Genomic DNA, 18,278 nt, shown 5'->3' with positions numbered 1-18,278 from the left:
AAGACACTTCCTAAGGAATAATTTCCAAGGTTATACCTCTGCCTCGAGATCAAATAATTGGCAGCAAACAAAGAGAAAAGATTATTTGTACTTGTTTTTATTGTATTACTGATTTTTTTTAAACTCCTAAAAGTGCTCATTTATTTTTAAAAGATTTCTGTTAGTAGGTGTTTGATCAGTTCCTTAACTGATAATGGATGATAGCCACCACGGAAAAGGTATTCTAAATACACAATCTTACTTCAGTGCTCTGAAAACTAGTTCTAAGTCTCAAAATCAATATACAAATTGATACCTGTACGTTTCGGTACTAAAACATAACAAATCTTTGCAGGTAAAATAGCCCAGCACAATGAGGCTTGATTTGGGTTTAGACGAAGGCATTAATTGGAGTACAAAACACAGATTCAACCACTGAGACATTAAATCCCTGCTGATTATCAGCGTTTTAACACTGCCATTATAATCAGCAAAAGTCATTCGTTAGTTTCAGCAAGTACCTAATCAGTTCAAAAGAAGCAGGAATTCCGTCCAGCATTTCACAGCATATGTAAGTGTACGGATGTGATCCTATTTGGTTCACAACCAGAAGTGCTCACATCCAGAGAGGTGACTATGTGCTCCCTCCCTGCTCAAGCCGTAACATTTTACAGAGGCAAAAGGTGTAAGGAGGGAATCCAGCATTTATGAGAAGCAGTTCTTGCTTCTAGTATAGTTCCCATCTCCATGTATAAAAAAGCTCAAGCTCAGAAAAAAAAAAAAAAGAAAAAGCTCATTTCAAACTGAGAGACTGCTTTCAGATGGCCAAGAGTTAAAGCAGTAGTTATATGCCTTGTCACACCTCCTCAATGTTTAATCAAATCAATCACAGCATCTTTGTCATTTCAACACTTGGAGCTAAACAAATTATGACAGAAAATACAGAAGTTGGCAGTCCTCACTTACACCAGTAGCTCTGTCACTCTGCCTCCAAACGTTATTATTGCTACCCTCTTCGGTGTCACTTGTTTTTAAGATATAAACATAGATAAATAAGAGTGGTGAGGTTATCAGCAACACTCCCTTACTATAATACAAATATTAATTGGCTCTTCTCTGCTGTAACATTCCCATACTGAAAGTTAAATTCCTGTTGGACTCCATAAACTTCAGATTTACAGAAGCATGAAAAGGTAGGCATCTCTGCAATATTACTGTATTACAAGCATGTAATAGGTAAAAGATGCCTCCACTGCACTGCCAGTGGTTCCTCTACACTGGTAGCTCCTTTATATTTCATTTTCAAATGGTTTTGATTAAAAAAAAAATAGCAAGACAATAAAACAACGCTTTACCAAATTTAATATTTTATACTACTGCAAATGAGGGTTTTGGAGCAGCAGTTTTACTCGATGTGCTTACGCAGTAGCTTTGGAAAAGGTTGGCATAGGTTTCTATAAAGAAGCCATCTTGGCTCACCAGGTCAGCAAAGGCTGCTGCTCTCAAAAAAACCCATCTGATTATGCCTCAATTCCTGCCAAATTAATACCTGTTAGATATTCCCCTTTGCACTAAGAGAAATCCTCCTTAGCAGGTTAATTTTTTTCTAAATCTCCTTACAGATTCCTTCTATTTATTTTCCAGATATGTGAGACCCCCAAGCAGCTGGAGAAATATCCCCTCGCAAAGGCAAGATTTCTCCAAGTGACATCTCTGTGAGATGAATCTTGGCTTCAGTCATTACCATGTTGCTGTATGGCAAGGAATACTTACATGGTGCTGTCTCCAAGCTCTTCGTAGAGGTTATTGGCAGCAGTGCTTGCTGCTTTGCCTGCCGGTAGGGCCATCTGGATTCTTGCAGTCTTAGCGCACTCAGCCTGTCGCCTTTGGTAAGCCGCGTAGGGATGGAGAAACAGACTTGTTAGAAGCACTCTGAGACCTAAGAGAAGCTGTGAATTTGTCTACTTTTGTTTTGTTTCGTTTTGTTTTCTGAAGTTTTCAGAACATTCTTGCCTTTCAACTTCTAAAGAGAAGTGGTAACATGAGTTTTTACCCATCTTTTTCATCTCCCCATTAGCTGTTCTTTCCTGGGTAAATCCCAGAGCTCCTCATCGTCAGAAACCTCCTGATCTGCAGCATGCCACTTTACAGCAAGGAATTCCAGGCTCTGGCACTGCTCTCATCAGGAGGTTTATCTATACTGGTGGCCCAAGCCCAATAGTGGAGAGAATACACTCCTTTGATCGGCAGCTTCAATCAAGCACCAGAGATTGTGCTGTTAAACACCCCCTGGCAAAGTTTACTTTTACATTTACAACTCCTTTCTCATTGCATTTGGTCGGTGAGTTTTTCTCTCATTAGTTTTCCCGATTTTTTTTTTCCCCATTTTTTTTTCCCCATAGATAAATTCACTGTAAAACAAAGAAATTCTATTGTCCATATCTTGAAAATGAAACCCATGCTTTCTCATTTGCACTCCAGTCTGACGTGCACTTGCTTGTTTGAGGAATACTACAACAGGGAAATCCTTTTTTTTGTCCCCTGTGGGAAACAGGCTATATTGTGGATGACAGCTTTACTTAACGTGTTAGCATGCATTAATACAACACGGAGTGTAGCCATACAAATAGCACTAAAACACCTTGACACATGTGATGCTCAGGACCAAACTGGAGTGTAGGAAGCGAGTCTCACTGAATTCCAGTCACCCTTCTCAAAAACTAACATTGGTAAGCTGTCAGCATTCTTATTCAAACTATTAGAAACAAACCAGAAAATAAATACTTACTCTTTGAATCTGTTTTGTTATGCAAAAAAAAGATGAAGAGATAAAATGGAAGGTTAAATTAATTCTGTTTGCAAGCAATTGTCCTAAACAGTGAAACTAATAGGAGTGATAAACTAGATGCTACTTAATTATTCCATACATAAAATTAGAGAATTAATGACATGTTTAAAGAATCATAATTTCCAGAGCTGAACAGTGTTTAAGCTGCTATTTGCAATACTCTTGGAGCAATTCTGCAGTCAGCATAAACATGAATTACAGTGGGGAAAATTGCTTCGGGCTTACAGAAAACAAATCCCTGCCATGCACACAAGCAGAAAAGATGGGAAAAGAGGATACTGTGGTATTTCTTCAGCGGGTAGACTAGTGAGGATGAGTTTTTGTAACTCCTTCTTTTACATGTGACAAAAAACGTCTCCAGTGGGGAAGGAATATTGTTTTTAGTTTCTATTTAGAAGACAGTGTTTTTTGTACATTATATAAATGATGTGCCTACCTTCTGGGGGTACACTGGACAGTGTATTTTAAGGGCACGATTTAACACCAAGGAATAATGAGTTTCTGCCTTGTTTACAAAAGCCATAAATGTAGGCACTGAGCCACAATTTGACAGCGATAATTATCCACATAGAAGATAACTCATGCAATCTAACTAGTATTTTTACAAGATTTAGTAAGTGAAATGAATTCACTGTATGTTAACATCGTCACTGGTCTGGAAAGCACTGAAAAATGGACCTATTGCACATAAAAAGTTTTAACGGTGAGAAAATCTTATCATTTCCATTGCATGTGCTGTGAGTATTACAGTTACATTTTTATCCCACTGTAATTTCCACACTCAGTGGCGGACCAAAGCATCTACTTTGCCAGGAAAAATACTGAAATGCCTTTCAAAAAGGAGAAAAAGGCTGTAAAGACCATATGGCTTAGGTTAGCTTTTGGAATTTACTAACGTTAAAAAGCCTTTACATCTTCTTTGGTCCTCTTCAGTGATACATTTTCCACAAAAGTATAATGTACTTACATTGGTCTGCTATAAATCCAACTCCAAATCATACTTCTAGAAAATTAAAATGTGATTTTTCATGAAATGAAGCTAGGAAGATTCCTTAGAGCTCCTCAACAACCAGTATTGAGGAAAAATATTGCTATTAGCTCTCTTAAGGAAATAAAATAAAATCAATAATAACAAACTTACTGAACTGCTTCAGCAGTATTTCACTGGCCGCAGATTTTACATATGAGTTTGGTAGATGTAAAGCAGTTCTGAGATATACTGTTATGGAAGGGAGCGGAGGTTAGGGGAGAGAGGAGAGGAGAGGAGAAGAGAGGAGAGGAGAGGAGAGGAGAGGAGAGGAGAGGAGAGGAGAGGAGAGGAGAGGAGAGGAGAGGAGAGGAGAGGAGAGGAGAGGAGAGATTGTTCACCAATTTTAAAATGGAGAGAGAAGGACATGGTGATACAGACTGATGGATGCAAAAGCTTAATGAAGCTCATCACTGGAGAAGATGCATCAAATTATTTATGTTTTGATTTTGTAATTATTGATCATCTTTTGATTTGAGCATGCATGTGCAATAAGACTATTTCATGAGAAGCTAAGTAATTTTTAGTGGACCTGAAGTCGTCCATTTCACATGAACTTGTTAGTGATCTCAGTCCTTTCATTAGCTTGTTAGCTCAATTACTTAAAACTCTATGTCTATGAAAGACGAATGGAAATATCAAGCAGGTTCATTCTGGTTATGTTGATTTGGATAGTGCTAAAAAGGCATAAAATCAATTCTTCATTAAAGGTTTGCAATTAAGAAGCACACAGCTTGGGAAAAAAAACCATGAACATTTTGGGATTTAAATAACAAAACAGTAAAGTCCTCCTCTTCTTCTGCCTGAGCTACACAATCTGATATTGGATTCACTTACTGTGCCAGCAATCTTTGTCTGTTTGTTTGGCACGGAATCCAGGTCTTGCATTTCAAATGCCTGGCTTTTGGTTTTGTGTTTCCTGATGTCTTCCAAAACAGTTACTGACCATAACTTCAGAAATATAGCAAGACATTTCCTGCGCCTTTTCTTTCTGTGCAAACCCTCACCAAGCCTTAACCAACTACTGTGACGTGAGGAATGCCGACTACATTTTCCTGTATGTAATAAAGGAAATCTTTCAAAGAGCCGCAGCTAAGAAATGTAGCATCCTTACTACAACTATGCAATCACAAAAAGGAGTAAGAGTACTTACTGTCTGTAGCTGACCATGACTATTAAAATAGCTGGCATACAGCACAGGATGATAATGACGGCCAGAGCCAGCAATGCACCTTCTGTGTAGCCTACAGCTTGCGCCTGTTTCTTGACATTTGCTACCACATCCGGGGTGCGGATCTCCAGGATGCGTCCCCCCTGTCCCAGGTACGGCTGAAATTCTTTATTGATATCCAGCAGTTTGCCATCGAGGAACCTTCGGTGCCAAAACAGAAAACTATGATAGCCAAGGTCATTAACTGTGTTCGAATTACTGTGTAGCTGGGCTAATAGCTCTGCTCTGATAAGGCACGTACCCCTTCTTTACGTACTTAAGAATCTCTGTAATTCCCCGTAATCTCTTTGTCAGCGATAACTCCAATGTATTTAAAGCCAGAACGCAGTTTAAACACAGAAAAGGAGAGGTGAGCTGGAGCTTATTCTCATTTCTAGGGGCAAAAAGTTCTTCATGCTGTAGAATAGCAAGGTAAAGTTTGCTTTGTGCTTTTTTTCTGTACTGCTCTGTTGCAAAGGATTAACTAACCCTCATGGCACACATCCCTTAAGACTGAAGTTCAACCTGATGCTAATCTAAAGGCAGCTAATTTAGAAAGGACTTCCCTCAGTTTGTTAGGGCGATTTGTTTTTGGTGGGAGATTCATCCATTTTGTTCCCTTTTGACCTTCCTTGCAATATTAGAGCCATGGGGGAAAACATACTAAAAAAAAAAAAACAAAAAAACACTAAGAATAATAATTCCCTGCTTGTGCAGCTGCACAGCTGCAACAATTCTGAACCTTCTTCTTGTATCTGCTCTGCCTAGTTAGGCTCCATGTCTCTACTATTTTCTTAAATCACAGTGCTGATGCTCCGTAATGAACTATTTGAAAGACTTTCTGACTCTCCTTAGGATGGCAGGAGGAAAGCACAGAGGACAATGATGAGATCAGCTCACCTCCAGTGGGAATGAACACCAGAGTTGCTGAATGATGTGTCCTTTCAAAATCTGGCACAACATGGAGGTTTTTCACTGACTTTGAGCTATTCTAGTTTAGAGCAACCTTCCCATTAATTTTTAGGTGGTATTAAGTAGCCCTACAAGGCACAAAGATTAAATCTCAGGGATTAGCTAACCAGGAGCTCTTGACACTGCCTGCAAACTACAGCAATGTTCGTCTTCTGCTCACCTTCAGATTTAGTGCACCACCTAAGAAAGGAGCTTGAAGAGCATGATTATCAAGGTTAACAAACTCTGTGAAAGAGCAAATGTGGTGGAAGAAGTTGACTGTCTGATCTGATAATTGGTGGCTTCAAGAGCGGCAACCAGATCTCAAGAAAGTTATTTCATTTCCCATCTAATTGAAAATATTCATTCGGTGACTTTTTTTTTTGGAAAAAAACCAGTATTTTTGCTAACAAAATTTGCTTTGGGAGTTATTTAGGGCAGGGCTCTAATTTCCAAAGAAAAATAAAAATTCTTGAATCACTTTGGAAGTGAGGGTTGACCGTTTCATAAGCTGCCAAGTAGTTTCCGTAAACTCCAGCCACAAAGTTCAAAGCGAGGGGCACCCATCAGGATGAAGAGGATCCAGCTGGCTCTGAGCTATAGCAGAACTCTGAGTATCAGTTTTATGATGGCAGGCTTGAAGAGGAGCCTTAGCTAGTCACACACCTTCAATCCTACAGAAGCAAACCAAGGCATCCTGAAGATCTGTTTGCCTTTGTATTACTATGCTCTTCTAATATTCAACTCAACTCAACAATATTCAACAACTAATGCTGTGGCTTCTTCCAGAAAACATTTTTTTGTGTAACGGAGCAAAAATCTCTATTCACAGCCTGAAGATCTGCAATGATACTTGCAAAAAAGTACAAAAAGAGCTCTAATTCTTTTGTTGTACGCTAGATGTCAGTGGTGCACGCTGCAAGTCCTTGTTAGCCAAACACAGCATTCAGCTAGGACAGCATTAAATCTCTGCAAGGTTTTAACAGCCTCTCTTAAAAATTCTGTTAGCATTTTCTTGACAAACCCTATTTTACCAGGTTCGTAACTCAACAGTGCACATTAACTCCATCGTGAAGCATGACACACGGTGCAAAAGGATTCAGACAGGGTAAGTGTTTTATTTCTAATGGTGGACATTTTCCTCTTAATGTATGCAGGAAAAAATTTCTGAATTCCACTTTTTTTATGCTCTAATAAATCAAATACCCTTTCATATGAAAGATAAGAAAAAAAAAAAAGAAGCTGATAATTTCAGTCTGCAGTACTATCTAAGTGGCCTCAAAGTCTTTTAGGGGTATGACAAAGGAGACAATATCAAAGTGTAGTTACTATTCAGACATTTTTCAGCCTAACAAGACAGATTCCTGGTTAATAAAGATGTCAGGGAATCAGTTGTAGGAGTCCTAAGGTAAAGGATGAATCTCTCACTGTTTATCAGTCTAACAAAGTACAGGACAGGGGAAAATTAACAGACAGACAGAGATTTTCCCCGGCTGGCAATTAGGAACACAGGGCAGCTGTTATACTGACGATTTCTAAGCTATGCAATCTCTCTCCCATCACGCCCTGTTGTTTTGATTGAAGCTTTCACTGATAAATCTATTTTCTGCTACGATCCTGAGCAGATTCCTGGCTGACAGAAGGATGATTGTGGTTCCCGGCAATCCGTTCCCAGTAGCACTGCTTTATGTCCTGTGATCTCTCAAGTGATAAAAACTCCAGGGAAGATGGTCACAGAAGGAATTTCTTTTTAGATGTGGGCAAGTACTTGAGCTGAGTGAAATCTCTTGAGATTCACCCAGTTGATAGCAAGAACTTGTTAACTTTAGATTCCATGCTACAAAACTCTTGCTTCATTTCTCCCCTTTTAGTAAGCTGACACTTTATCACCTCTACCCTAAAGCCTGGAAAGCATTCCCCAGGGTTTTGCTAATTTACATATTTAAAAGCTTTTGAAGAGCAGGGAGAGAATTAGAAGAAAAAAAAAAAAAGCTGAGCATGCAGGCACATGGTGCATTCTAATGGGATTGTTTCTAAGTTGATAATATCCCATGCATTTTCAAACCAGGCGAACGCATAACCTTCCGTTCACACTTGAAAATTTGTTTTCTAACTAGCTTAACTCTTTCTCAGTGTACTTCTGTGGATGCACGAACATCCTTGAAAAGACTTTTCTACTTTCTTCAATGGGCACCAAAATGAAGGAGGAAACGTTTTCTCCCAAAGGTAGCCTGCAAGAGGAAAATATTCTCCCCGTGGACTTGAACAAACTCCATACATAAACACCAGTGGATCCACAGGGTGCTTTCCAAAGATGATAAGGGTTCACAGGACTTCCAACCATCATCAGGGTCACAGTTGTTTTCTGAACTTGCGCAGCACCACACAGTTCATTTTTGACCTTGAATATTTTTATTGGGTTCCCACCTCAGCCATACTTCCAACCAGTTATGACTGGAAGAACCTTGCTCCTCAGAAGGGAAGAAGTAACAGGTAGGATTTGCTGCTCCCAAGACCGAAAAAGACTGTATGACTGAGATGCTGGGAGACCGGAGGAAGTCCAGAGAAAAGTGCAAGCGATTAAGACACGTAAAATGTGTTTCAGAGTCCAGAACACAAGGAATTTGTCAAAAAATTGAGAGGATGATGTGATCATAAGCTTTGGTTTTGGCAGAACGAGACATTAAAAGCACCAATTGGGTGCTTCAATCTAGCACTCACAGTTGTAATAAAATTCAGTGGTTGAATCCAGACAAATAAAAAAAAAAAGGCAAAAAAGCTGAAGTTTTTGACAGTAAAAATAATTACCCCTGCAATAACATCACAAAGGTTGTAGCTGATTGGATTTTCTTGAGCAGTTCCTTTGCTGAAAGATGTGCTCAAAACAGAATCAATTCTGGGAATTCCTATGGTCTTTATTATACCAGGTCAGACTGATCACACTCATCTTTTCCAACCTATAAACTCCGAATATATGCAGAGCTTTAGTATGCTATAATTCATCTGTACTAAATTAAGAGCTCGAGAGAACAAGCCCTTTTTCAATCACAGTCCACTGAGATAGCTCACAGCCATTTGCTTTATAGGTTGCTGACTGAGGTGCTGCTTTATGCCATCACTGAGCAGTCTGGTCTAGTTTTCATTGAGATATAAAGCAAACACAGAAGTGCAAAAGAAACAAAAAGAGTCAGCTTTAGAGGAGGACTTGCATTAGTGTTTTCCTTGCATTGATACGCACGCAGAACGTTCAAACAAACACAGTTACTGGGGGTTGTTCAGTTCATGGGAACGGATCTCAAGCTGTTTGCACTGCAGAAGTAGGCACTGTACACCGGTTTCTTCAAAGGATTTTTTTCTGTTCCTGTTGTGTCGACCAGTTACTAACAGAGACAGACCGACAGGCTTCAACACAGTCCCTAGAAGCGTGAAAAGAATGACAAACAATATACTTACTTAAAAAGTTCATTCCTCATTATAGCTCTGTTTGTTTGTGGGTCAATTGCGTAGACCATGAGGTCAGACTTGGTATAATCCTCTTCCGAGTATCCATCCCCAAACCTCCGTGCGCCAATGGATTCCACCACCACAGTTGCACCAGGAATCTGATCTTGGACGTAGCGTTCCAGAATCCTAAAGGTGACATGAAGGAGATACTACTAGACAATAACCACTGACTTGGATGGTAACTTTTAGAGCACTTTACTTAAAAAACTCCACTCCAACATAACCTCTTGAATGCTCAACTCTTGGGAAAAGCTCAGCAGTGTTAGGAGAGGTCATCAGAAGCAGTGTCCTTAGGTCCACCGCTTTGTACTTATGACATCAGTTGAGTTTTAAATGGGAAACACCATCTATATTTCACCCCAAAAAACACCACCCTGTCATCCTTTTGTCTAGCCATATGGTTTCAGAGCTCTTCACTTCCAGCCTCACGCAGGGTGCATACAATAACCTGTCACACCCAGAAACAACAATTTCAACCACTTTCTGTGGGATATTTCCTCTGGTCCTCTAACACAGCATGACGTATCAGGTGCCAGAATACCTGCTACTCTGGAAGGCATGAGCAAGTTTTATAGCTGTAAGGAAGTTGGAATACTGGGTTGACCGGCTTACCACAGAAAAGAATGTAATATATTGCGAAAGTTTAGCAAGCAGAAGAAGGATAAGTTGGCAGAATTTGGAGGCAGCTATGCCCAACATAACAAGGACATAACAAGAATAAACCAAAACAAATATGTCCTTTTTCCAAAGAGGAGATTTAATTACAATCTGCCAGAATGTATAAAGGCACACTGAAGATATGTATAACAGTATGACGATACAAAAGAATGCTACAATTCTGAAAATATGAAATCTGTTAAATAAAAATCCTTTTTTTCATTTTAATTGTCATTTGTTCTTGATGATGCAGCACGCTATTATTGAAGATAGTTCCTTTTTTTTTTTTTTTTTTTTCTTTTCTGTCTACTTACTGTCCAGAAACATCTTACTATACACTCTGGAAGACTTTGTTCCACATTCAAAATGTCATATTTTTCTGCAGCTTTCAAATAAGAACTGTCTATGGGGTTATTCATAAAATGTGAACTTATTCCTACAATATTCAAAAAGGCAAAGTGAGAACGGATGTCTGCAGAATGTCCCTCCAAACAAAGAAATCAGATGTGGTCATACTGAAGTGTCTGTGGTGTGTCTGCAGAGGCAAAATGTCAATGGTGCAAGGACATCACTGAGCACCTGACAAGTTTCTGCACAGACAGCAAGCACACCTGAGCCTCAGATGTGGGATTTTATAGGGAAGCTATGCTTGCAACTCACTGCTGACCTAACGAGCGATTTTAAAAAGGGCAGTATCTTACTGTAGTTAAAACATGTATTATTTCCTTCCAACTTGTCTGATCTGCTGCTCTGATGGGGCCTGTGAAACCTGCTGAGCTCCTGTAGCAGACTGCTTCTGTGTACCTGCACCACTCCTTATCCAACCACGAGGAGATGCGGTGGTATTACAGCTCAGCTGTACACGCTTCAAGTTCTGTATGCAGCAAGCAGAACTGGTGCTCCCATCAAGACGGCGCGAACAGGAGAGATGGTGGGGAGCTAAACAACAGTAAAAGTGGATGGAGCCAGGAGGGGAATGGAAAGCTGCTTAGACAGTGATTTTAGGAGAGCTTTATCCACAGCTGTTGGGCACAGATAGAATTAATCCCAAAGGAAAAGGGAAAATCACCCTTCCATGCTAACATGCTGATGTGGGGAGGTTTACAAACTGGGGCTGAGAAGGGCAGACCACAGAGAGGTATATAAACAAGGGCATAAAATCAAATACCATCAATGTTGGATACAAGGGCAAAAAATAGGCAGAGATAAATAAGAGAAGCCTGGAAGTCTCTTCATTCCATCAGAACTATGAGCTATTGAGGAAGTGCAGTGTTTCTGGGCTAATTTATGTGATAGAAATATTACATCAAAAAGCAATAGTTTACTTAGGATGCAAGACAAGGTAATGAGAAGGAGCATACTGCCTGGTGCACCCAAGATGCATGCTCTAGGGCGCAGAGGAAGACCAATCTCATACTAAAAGTGACTACAGAATCGTAGAATGACCAAGGTTGGAAAATACCTCCAAGATCATCCATTCCAACCGTCTACCTACCACCGATATTTCCCACTAATCCATGCCCCTACGTACAAAACTTAAATGTTTCTTGAAGACCCCCAGGGTTGGTGACTCCACCACCTCCTTGGGCAGCCCGTTCCAGCACTTGACCACTCTCTTAGAGAAGAGGTATTTCCTAATGTCCAACCTGAATCTCCCCTGGTGCAATGTGAGCCCATTTCTTCTGGAAGCCACTTGGTGTTTTACACAAAATCTTCTGCAGTGGCTGAGGTTACTTGACCAACATCGTGTAACTTTGCACAACCACTGATACATCTTCATCCATTTCCTTACTCTGCTCTTCACATGAAAATTTAGCACGCCGTTAAGACAGAAGCATTTCCCCAAGATTTCAAAAGACGCAAATCTGTCAGACACAGGTCCTCTTCTCTCTCCAAAATGAATACACACTGTTAGTGCAGAGCCATTCTCGTAGTGATAACAGAGGCAGCAAGGAGAAGCAGACAGGCTGGCACAGAGCTGGCTGACCAGTGCCCTGCTGCATGCCTGCAGTTCGCAGATACGGTAAACTCTTCCCATCTCTGCCTCTGGCACACGTGTAACTGGCAGCCAGGGCACTAACCTGTCACAGCCACCTGAATAACAACAACTCTGCCAGGTAAATCTTGACAGAACAAATCCCTAAACATTAGGTGAGTACGAGGGATTAAAGAAACCGTAAGCTGTCTTTAGAATGGTGTTTTGCACACGGATTCACAAAGAACAAGTCCATAAAACGTCTGCTTCCCTCATTAGTACACAATCCTCTTTAGGTACTGCGAGGGAGTTTGCTATTGCTTCCTTGCACACAGCTATTATTTCCCCAACACAAAACAGCCTGTAAAGTTGGATGGTTCCAATGTTGGGTCACTTCTGGCATAACTCGGTAATAAAATTCCCTCTCACAAATTCCTGGCATGGCTTTTGCTGGAACTCATTGCCACTGAGAATAGCTTTTAATAATTCAAATTGGAGAACAAAGAACAGACTACTATCAGACTTAAGCACATTGCAGCTGTTGGCTTTAACTGGCACCACAAGACACACCACAGCGTGGTGGAGCATCAGTAAGATTTCATCTGAAACACACAAACTGAATGTTGAGCCTGAAATATATAAAAAACACACCGAGGACTGAAAAGCAGCAATTAAAGACTGCACTTAAAGACAAGGCAGTTCCCAGTGAAGTTGTTTTATAAGTCATTCACCTCAGCTTGCATGCCAACAGACCTGACTAGGTGGCCAGCTCCATCCAACACTTGTCAGAAGGCCAATTTTTAAAATGCCTGAAGTTACAGCAGCATGTGCAGTTCTGTAGTGTTTATTAGTCGAAGTTTGATTAAAATTCACCTCTTCCTTGTTAATGCAATGAGAACTGCAATCCTCTCTCCACAGTGGCGTGCATGCGTGGTAGAACCAAAAATTAAGTGGCAATGATGCCTTCCTACTGCTCTAACTCCATTTAGCTCTGCAGATACACTGCAATGAAAATAAGTTCCTCCCTGTTCATCTTCATTACTACTGCCATCCAAATTCCCATCAGCAATGCCTGAGGACTGAAAGGAAGGACAAGAGGATTTTCATTGCCACTGAGGACACAGTATGGCCCTAAATATTCAGGGAACTCAAATATGGTCCACTACAGGTCTGCTGGTTTCTTATGCAGCATTCTGTTTCTTGGAATGCTTCAGAAACCAGGAGGTCCAACCCTGAAGCCTGGGAAGCAGCAGCTCCAGGCAGCGGCCAGCACTGTGTATGGTGGGGGTGAGGTTGCTGCAGCCCATCCCAGGCAGAGAAGACTCCTGCTGAGCACAGGGCTGCACCCCAGCATGGATCCAGCTCACCAGCCATATCCCGGCATGGGAGAGATCCTGACACAAGACCTGCTGCTGAGAAAGATGCGAAGAACAGGCAAACATAAGGCTCTCTATAAAGTTTCCTTGGAAACCACTGTGAAATTCCACACGAACCAGCTAATCCACCTGAAAGCACGGGATATGGAATCAGCCACACGAGAGCCCCGTGGCAATGGCAGCTCTGTAACACTCACAGTCCTTGCTCAAGACTTGGTAAGGCAGCATCCAGTTTTATAGACCTTTCACTGGCAGAGAAGATGCACAACAGAGCCTGAAAGCACTGCGACATTCCAGACACCCCTGAGCTCGGCTGTATGCGTATGCTCAGAAGCTGCTCACAAACTGAAGAAACAACTCAGTCTGAAGGATGTTTTAGACTCTTGCCATTACCTCAATGTAATGTGTGCACAATTTCCTCAGCAGAAAATTCCATGGGGAAAAAAAAAGTATTTCCTTTCTCTGACAATGATAGCCTGCTGTGTTTATTTAGTTTCTGGAGCGGATAAAATTATTTAAGAAATAAAATAAGAATCGTATTTCCTTCAGGACTCTGATATAGCAAGCACTGTGGACTCTGAGCTCTAAGCAATGAAGACCATATAGTCTGTAACCTCTAACTGACAATTCTGGTTCCCCACAATTTCTTAGCAAAACAAGTCTAAACTCTTGGTATTTGAAAGTGTAAGTAAATCTGGCAACAAAGCAGAGCACAGAGCAGTCAGCTTGTGCTGGTATGCAAAATAAAAAAGCTGGAAATGAGGTTTATTTTGAACTTGAGAATGCTCCTTCTTTGCAAAAAGCTTTTGATAATGATTATTTCTACTATTCTATCAGACATAATACAAATTAGATACAAAGCATGTACCTAGGCAGGAAGGAGCACCGCTGAGCCAATTTACTCTGCATGTAACAACATTAAATTATTTAGAAAACAACCAAGAGATAATGTCTTTATACCTAGTTACCCTAATCCTATAAAAGCACATTGGGTTATTGCTCAACATAAAGGAAATTTGCTTTCTTACGTATTACTTCAGGTTTTTTTCTCCTTTTGTGCTCATCATGAATAATCCTGTCCTCCACAAACCCTACGCACGCTCCAGCGTTTTGTTTCATCATCACTTCCCCCAGTTGCAGGGGGAACGTTACACTCCATTCAGCCAAACAGTAAGACATTCATCCTCACTTCGACCCAAGGACCTATCTTCAGATCCCAGCATACAAGATTTTTTACCGCTATAGCAAGCAATTTCAAAATAAAGCAGAAATTCACAGATTCATCTGCAAAGTCATGCACTGCATTACAGTGCTTCAGAGAAAATGCATCAGCAGAATGCATTAACAGTTGATATTCTTGAGGAAGGAGATCGCTGAGCCGGTGCTTCTCAGCTGACAGTACTATATGGAAACGCTAAAGTTGAACAAACCCCAGTCTTTATCATCTAATTTACTGAATGTAGCCTTATTAATTAATCATCCTGATCACAGTGGGAACAAAGATCACCCAAGAAAAGGGCTGATCTCTGTTAACCACCATACACTGCAACCACTACCTGGTGTCATTCTACAAGCAGTCAAATTTAGAATCATAGAATCATAGTGTGGATATGAAACACAATGTGGTCATTTGGAGGGAAATGTCTAATTAATTTCACTATTTGCTATTTTTTGCAATTTCCTTTAATGTGAAACAACTCAGTACAGAGAAGTGAAAGGGAAAATGGCAGAGAAAAGGCGGGCCAAAGGGCTGGGAATTCTGAACTCAGCTAGCAGCTCCTCAGCTCTCCATTCCAGGAGAGGGAAAAATGCTCCCCAGAGCAAAACAGATAGAAAACAAGCTCAAAAGCCCTGATATTACCAGTACAAGCATTTTGAGAAGTCTGCCTTTGCATAAATACATGCAGGCTGCACTGTCACTTATCTTTAATGAAGTCAAAATACAAAATCACCACCAAGACCATGCTGAAAAAATCAGAAGACAGTGGAAATCTCTTGATATGGCAATGTCAAGGGTTTAGTGTCTAGATATAGTTATTATACAATTGTTACTAAATTGTAAACCAATTAGCTATAGTTGTACCTATGCATTTCTCAGAATAAGGTGATTCCATCAGACTTTTTCCATGAATGACTCCACCTCCACCAAGTTGGAGATTTTCTCCATATGGATGGAAATTAACCTCCTTTCGTTCCATGCTTACTTTTCACCTTACTGAATTAATGGTAAAAGAAAGTTCCCGAAGCAATACTATTTCCAGAGTTTTTGCAGAGCTTAAAACAGCCTTTTGAGAGGAGTACGATGGAGTATTTCATAGAAGACCTCACTGAGCTACCCCCCCATTGTTCCATTTCAAGGTCATCTTCCATATGTATTGTGCATACAAAGGAAGTGAATGCACACGACATTTCTAACACCTATCAGATGAGAGAAGCCAGAATCCTGAAGGAGAGCTACATGCACATGAATTTTCTTCTAAGCCTCACACCATTTCCTGTCACCTACAGCAGACACAAATAGACCCATCTGAACCATCATAATCGAGGTGGGTGAAAGAAATGGCAAATCTGACATTGACGTGTAGTCCACAGGGTATGGAAAGCTTGTTGATGAAATTAAAGCAGCTGGTGGAAAACTGAGGTGCTTATTGAATTATGGCAAGGAATCGCGACACCATCAGAAATATCAGCTGAAGACATACTCGTTTTATCTCTCAGAAAGTGAAAACTCCTAAGCCAAGTAGAGAGTGATGTTTTAAATCTTTTCTTCTGAGGTGTATTTCTTGGACCATTAACCAACATACTTCTCAGGCTGTGCTGAGTAAGCCTTTCCAGTGCGAACGTTCTGAATTATGTATTTCCTAATAGCTTGTAACCACTCTCTAGTGAATGTTACAGGCGGCTGGGGAGAATCTGGTGTAACTTGCTCTCCAAAGTTGTTTAAATCACTTTTTTTTTTTTTTTTTTTGGGGGGGGGGTGGGAAGGGGAAAGGAAAGATTGCTACAATTTCCAAAATGATCAACTGTAAGTTTTTTTAACTCAGTGTATTGCAATTGGTGGTTAATGGTATATTCTCAAAGCTTAATATTTAACAGCACTCCACTGGCATAAAAAGTGACACAAAAGAGCTGAATAACCTCTGGTGTGGCCAATTTTGCTAATGATAGTCTTTTTTATGTTAATGAATTATACCAAATGTTCTCATTTCATAAATTAATGCACCATCTGTGTTGTGGTTTAACTCATCTCTAGTGTATGAGAACCAAAAGGCTCGTTGTCAACCTCAAAGATAAGATCAGACCATTTTCTCTGTCTGGAGAACTGCCTGCTGGAAACGGGAGCTGCCATTTTCCAGGAAGGACCCTCTGTTGTGACTTTTTTTCCCTTGCAGCTCATTTACCTGTGCCTGTAAAGGCAAGGTGGGTTTTCCATCCCACTTCCTCATATCCCTTTGCATGGTCATGCAGGTAAAACCACAGGATGGTACACGGTGTGCATCCTCTCTCTCAAGCAGAGGAACACTTACTTCTAATAGCTGAGATATCGGTTGGGTGGGGAACAAGACATATCGTGTTTGAATTGCTGGACCTTCTGGGACAGTTCCTCAATAGTCGAGACACAGGCGTGTAAGGAGGAAGAAAGAGCATCTTCATGTTGTCAAAGCAGCCACAGCCACTTCATCTACTGCTGGACTTTTGTCATCTTTCCAGTTCCTTCCTATCACGGTGCTGGCATACAGTGACGGTGCATTCTATACACCTCTCTGCCACATCGGTCACATCTGCATCGTGTAATCTGGATCCTGGGAGCTGGTATCATCATCCAAATTAATTCCATACATCATCTCTACCACAGCTAGTTCCCTCAAGTGCTGGATATACCTCTCTCCATGGTGGTCCATTTGCCTGGGTTAACTACCAAGTTTTCCTTGAAGGGATACCTTTCCCTCAAGGCTGACAAGTCACCACCACAGGGTGAAAGACTTTTCCAATTGCTCTGTCAGCATCTCTGGCTCTAGAAAGAGATCCCAGCTGCTTGGCTTCACTGCCCACTAAGTCCAGGCTATCGGTTCCACCAACTCAGCTCTGGAGCAGCCAAGTGGCAATGTGCTCGCCTGGACAGTGGTCGTAATACTTTCACAAATCTCGCAGCTCAGTCAAAAGTTGCGTGGTTTAGTTCTCTTCCTCCTGCTTTTGTGATGGCCCCACTCCATCTTCTCTGTCTTCTCCAAACTTATAAGCTCTTTTTGCAAAACCTTCTGACTTTCATAGACATTTTTTCATCTTGCTTATATGCGCAACAGCTACAGGCACTGGTTGGTTCTCTGGTTGAGCTGTAGGATTCGTCACAGGGGTTGGATTAACCTCAAGACTGGCTGTGAGGATCGCGGTACCTGCAGGGCCATTCAGAAGGGTTAGAGTAACCACAAGATCCATCAAAAAGGCCAGAGCAACTGCAGGATCTGTCGCAGGTGTTGGAGCAGCTGCAGGCTCCATCACAGGAACTGGAGCAACCTCAAAGCCCATCACAGGAGTTGGACCACCCACAGGGCTTGCTGAGAGGGTTGGATTGACAGCAGGATCTGTCTCAACGTTTGGAGCAACCATAGGACCTGCTTCAGGAACTGGAGCTACTGCAGGGTCTATCACAGTTGGAGGGACCGTTGCATTGTCATCAGATCCAGAAGTATTCTCTTCCCCTTGAGGATGCTGAACAGCATTTAACAGAGCTTGATAGACGTGGGGCAGGC

At 41.1% G+C, this 18,278-nt stretch overlaps 1 protein-coding gene across 9 annotated transcripts in view; it reads right to left on the bottom strand.

Annotated features, from left to right (window-relative positions):
* PCDH15 (protocadherin related 15) overlaps positions 1 to 18,278 on the bottom strand; it is a 682,309-nt gene that overhangs the window by 20,677 nt on the left and 643,354 nt on the right. For 8 of the 9 annotated variants that reach the window (XM_085229238.1, XM_085229233.1, XM_085229230.1 and 5 more), the window contains 3 exons: positions 9,469 to 9,645; positions 5,008 to 5,226; positions 1,753 to 1,863 (listed from right to left, as the gene is read on the bottom strand). In XM_085229238.1, the coding sequence (XP_085085364.1) occupies positions 1,753 to 1,863; positions 5,008 to 5,226; positions 9,469 to 9,645 (507 nt within the window). The remainder of the gene's footprint in view (positions 1 to 1,752; positions 1,864 to 5,007; positions 5,227 to 9,468; positions 9,646 to 18,278) is intronic. The other variant, XM_085229237.1, reaches the window with a different exon arrangement.

Source organism: Meleagris gallopavo, chromosome 8 (genome assembly GCF_905368555.1).
Source record: "Meleagris gallopavo chromosome 8, MGAL_WU_HG_1.1, whole genome shotgun sequence".
Taxonomy (NCBI): Eukaryota; Metazoa; Chordata; class Aves; order Galliformes; family Phasianidae; genus Meleagris; species Meleagris gallopavo.
This window is presented reverse-complemented; position numbering and strand designations above follow the sequence as displayed.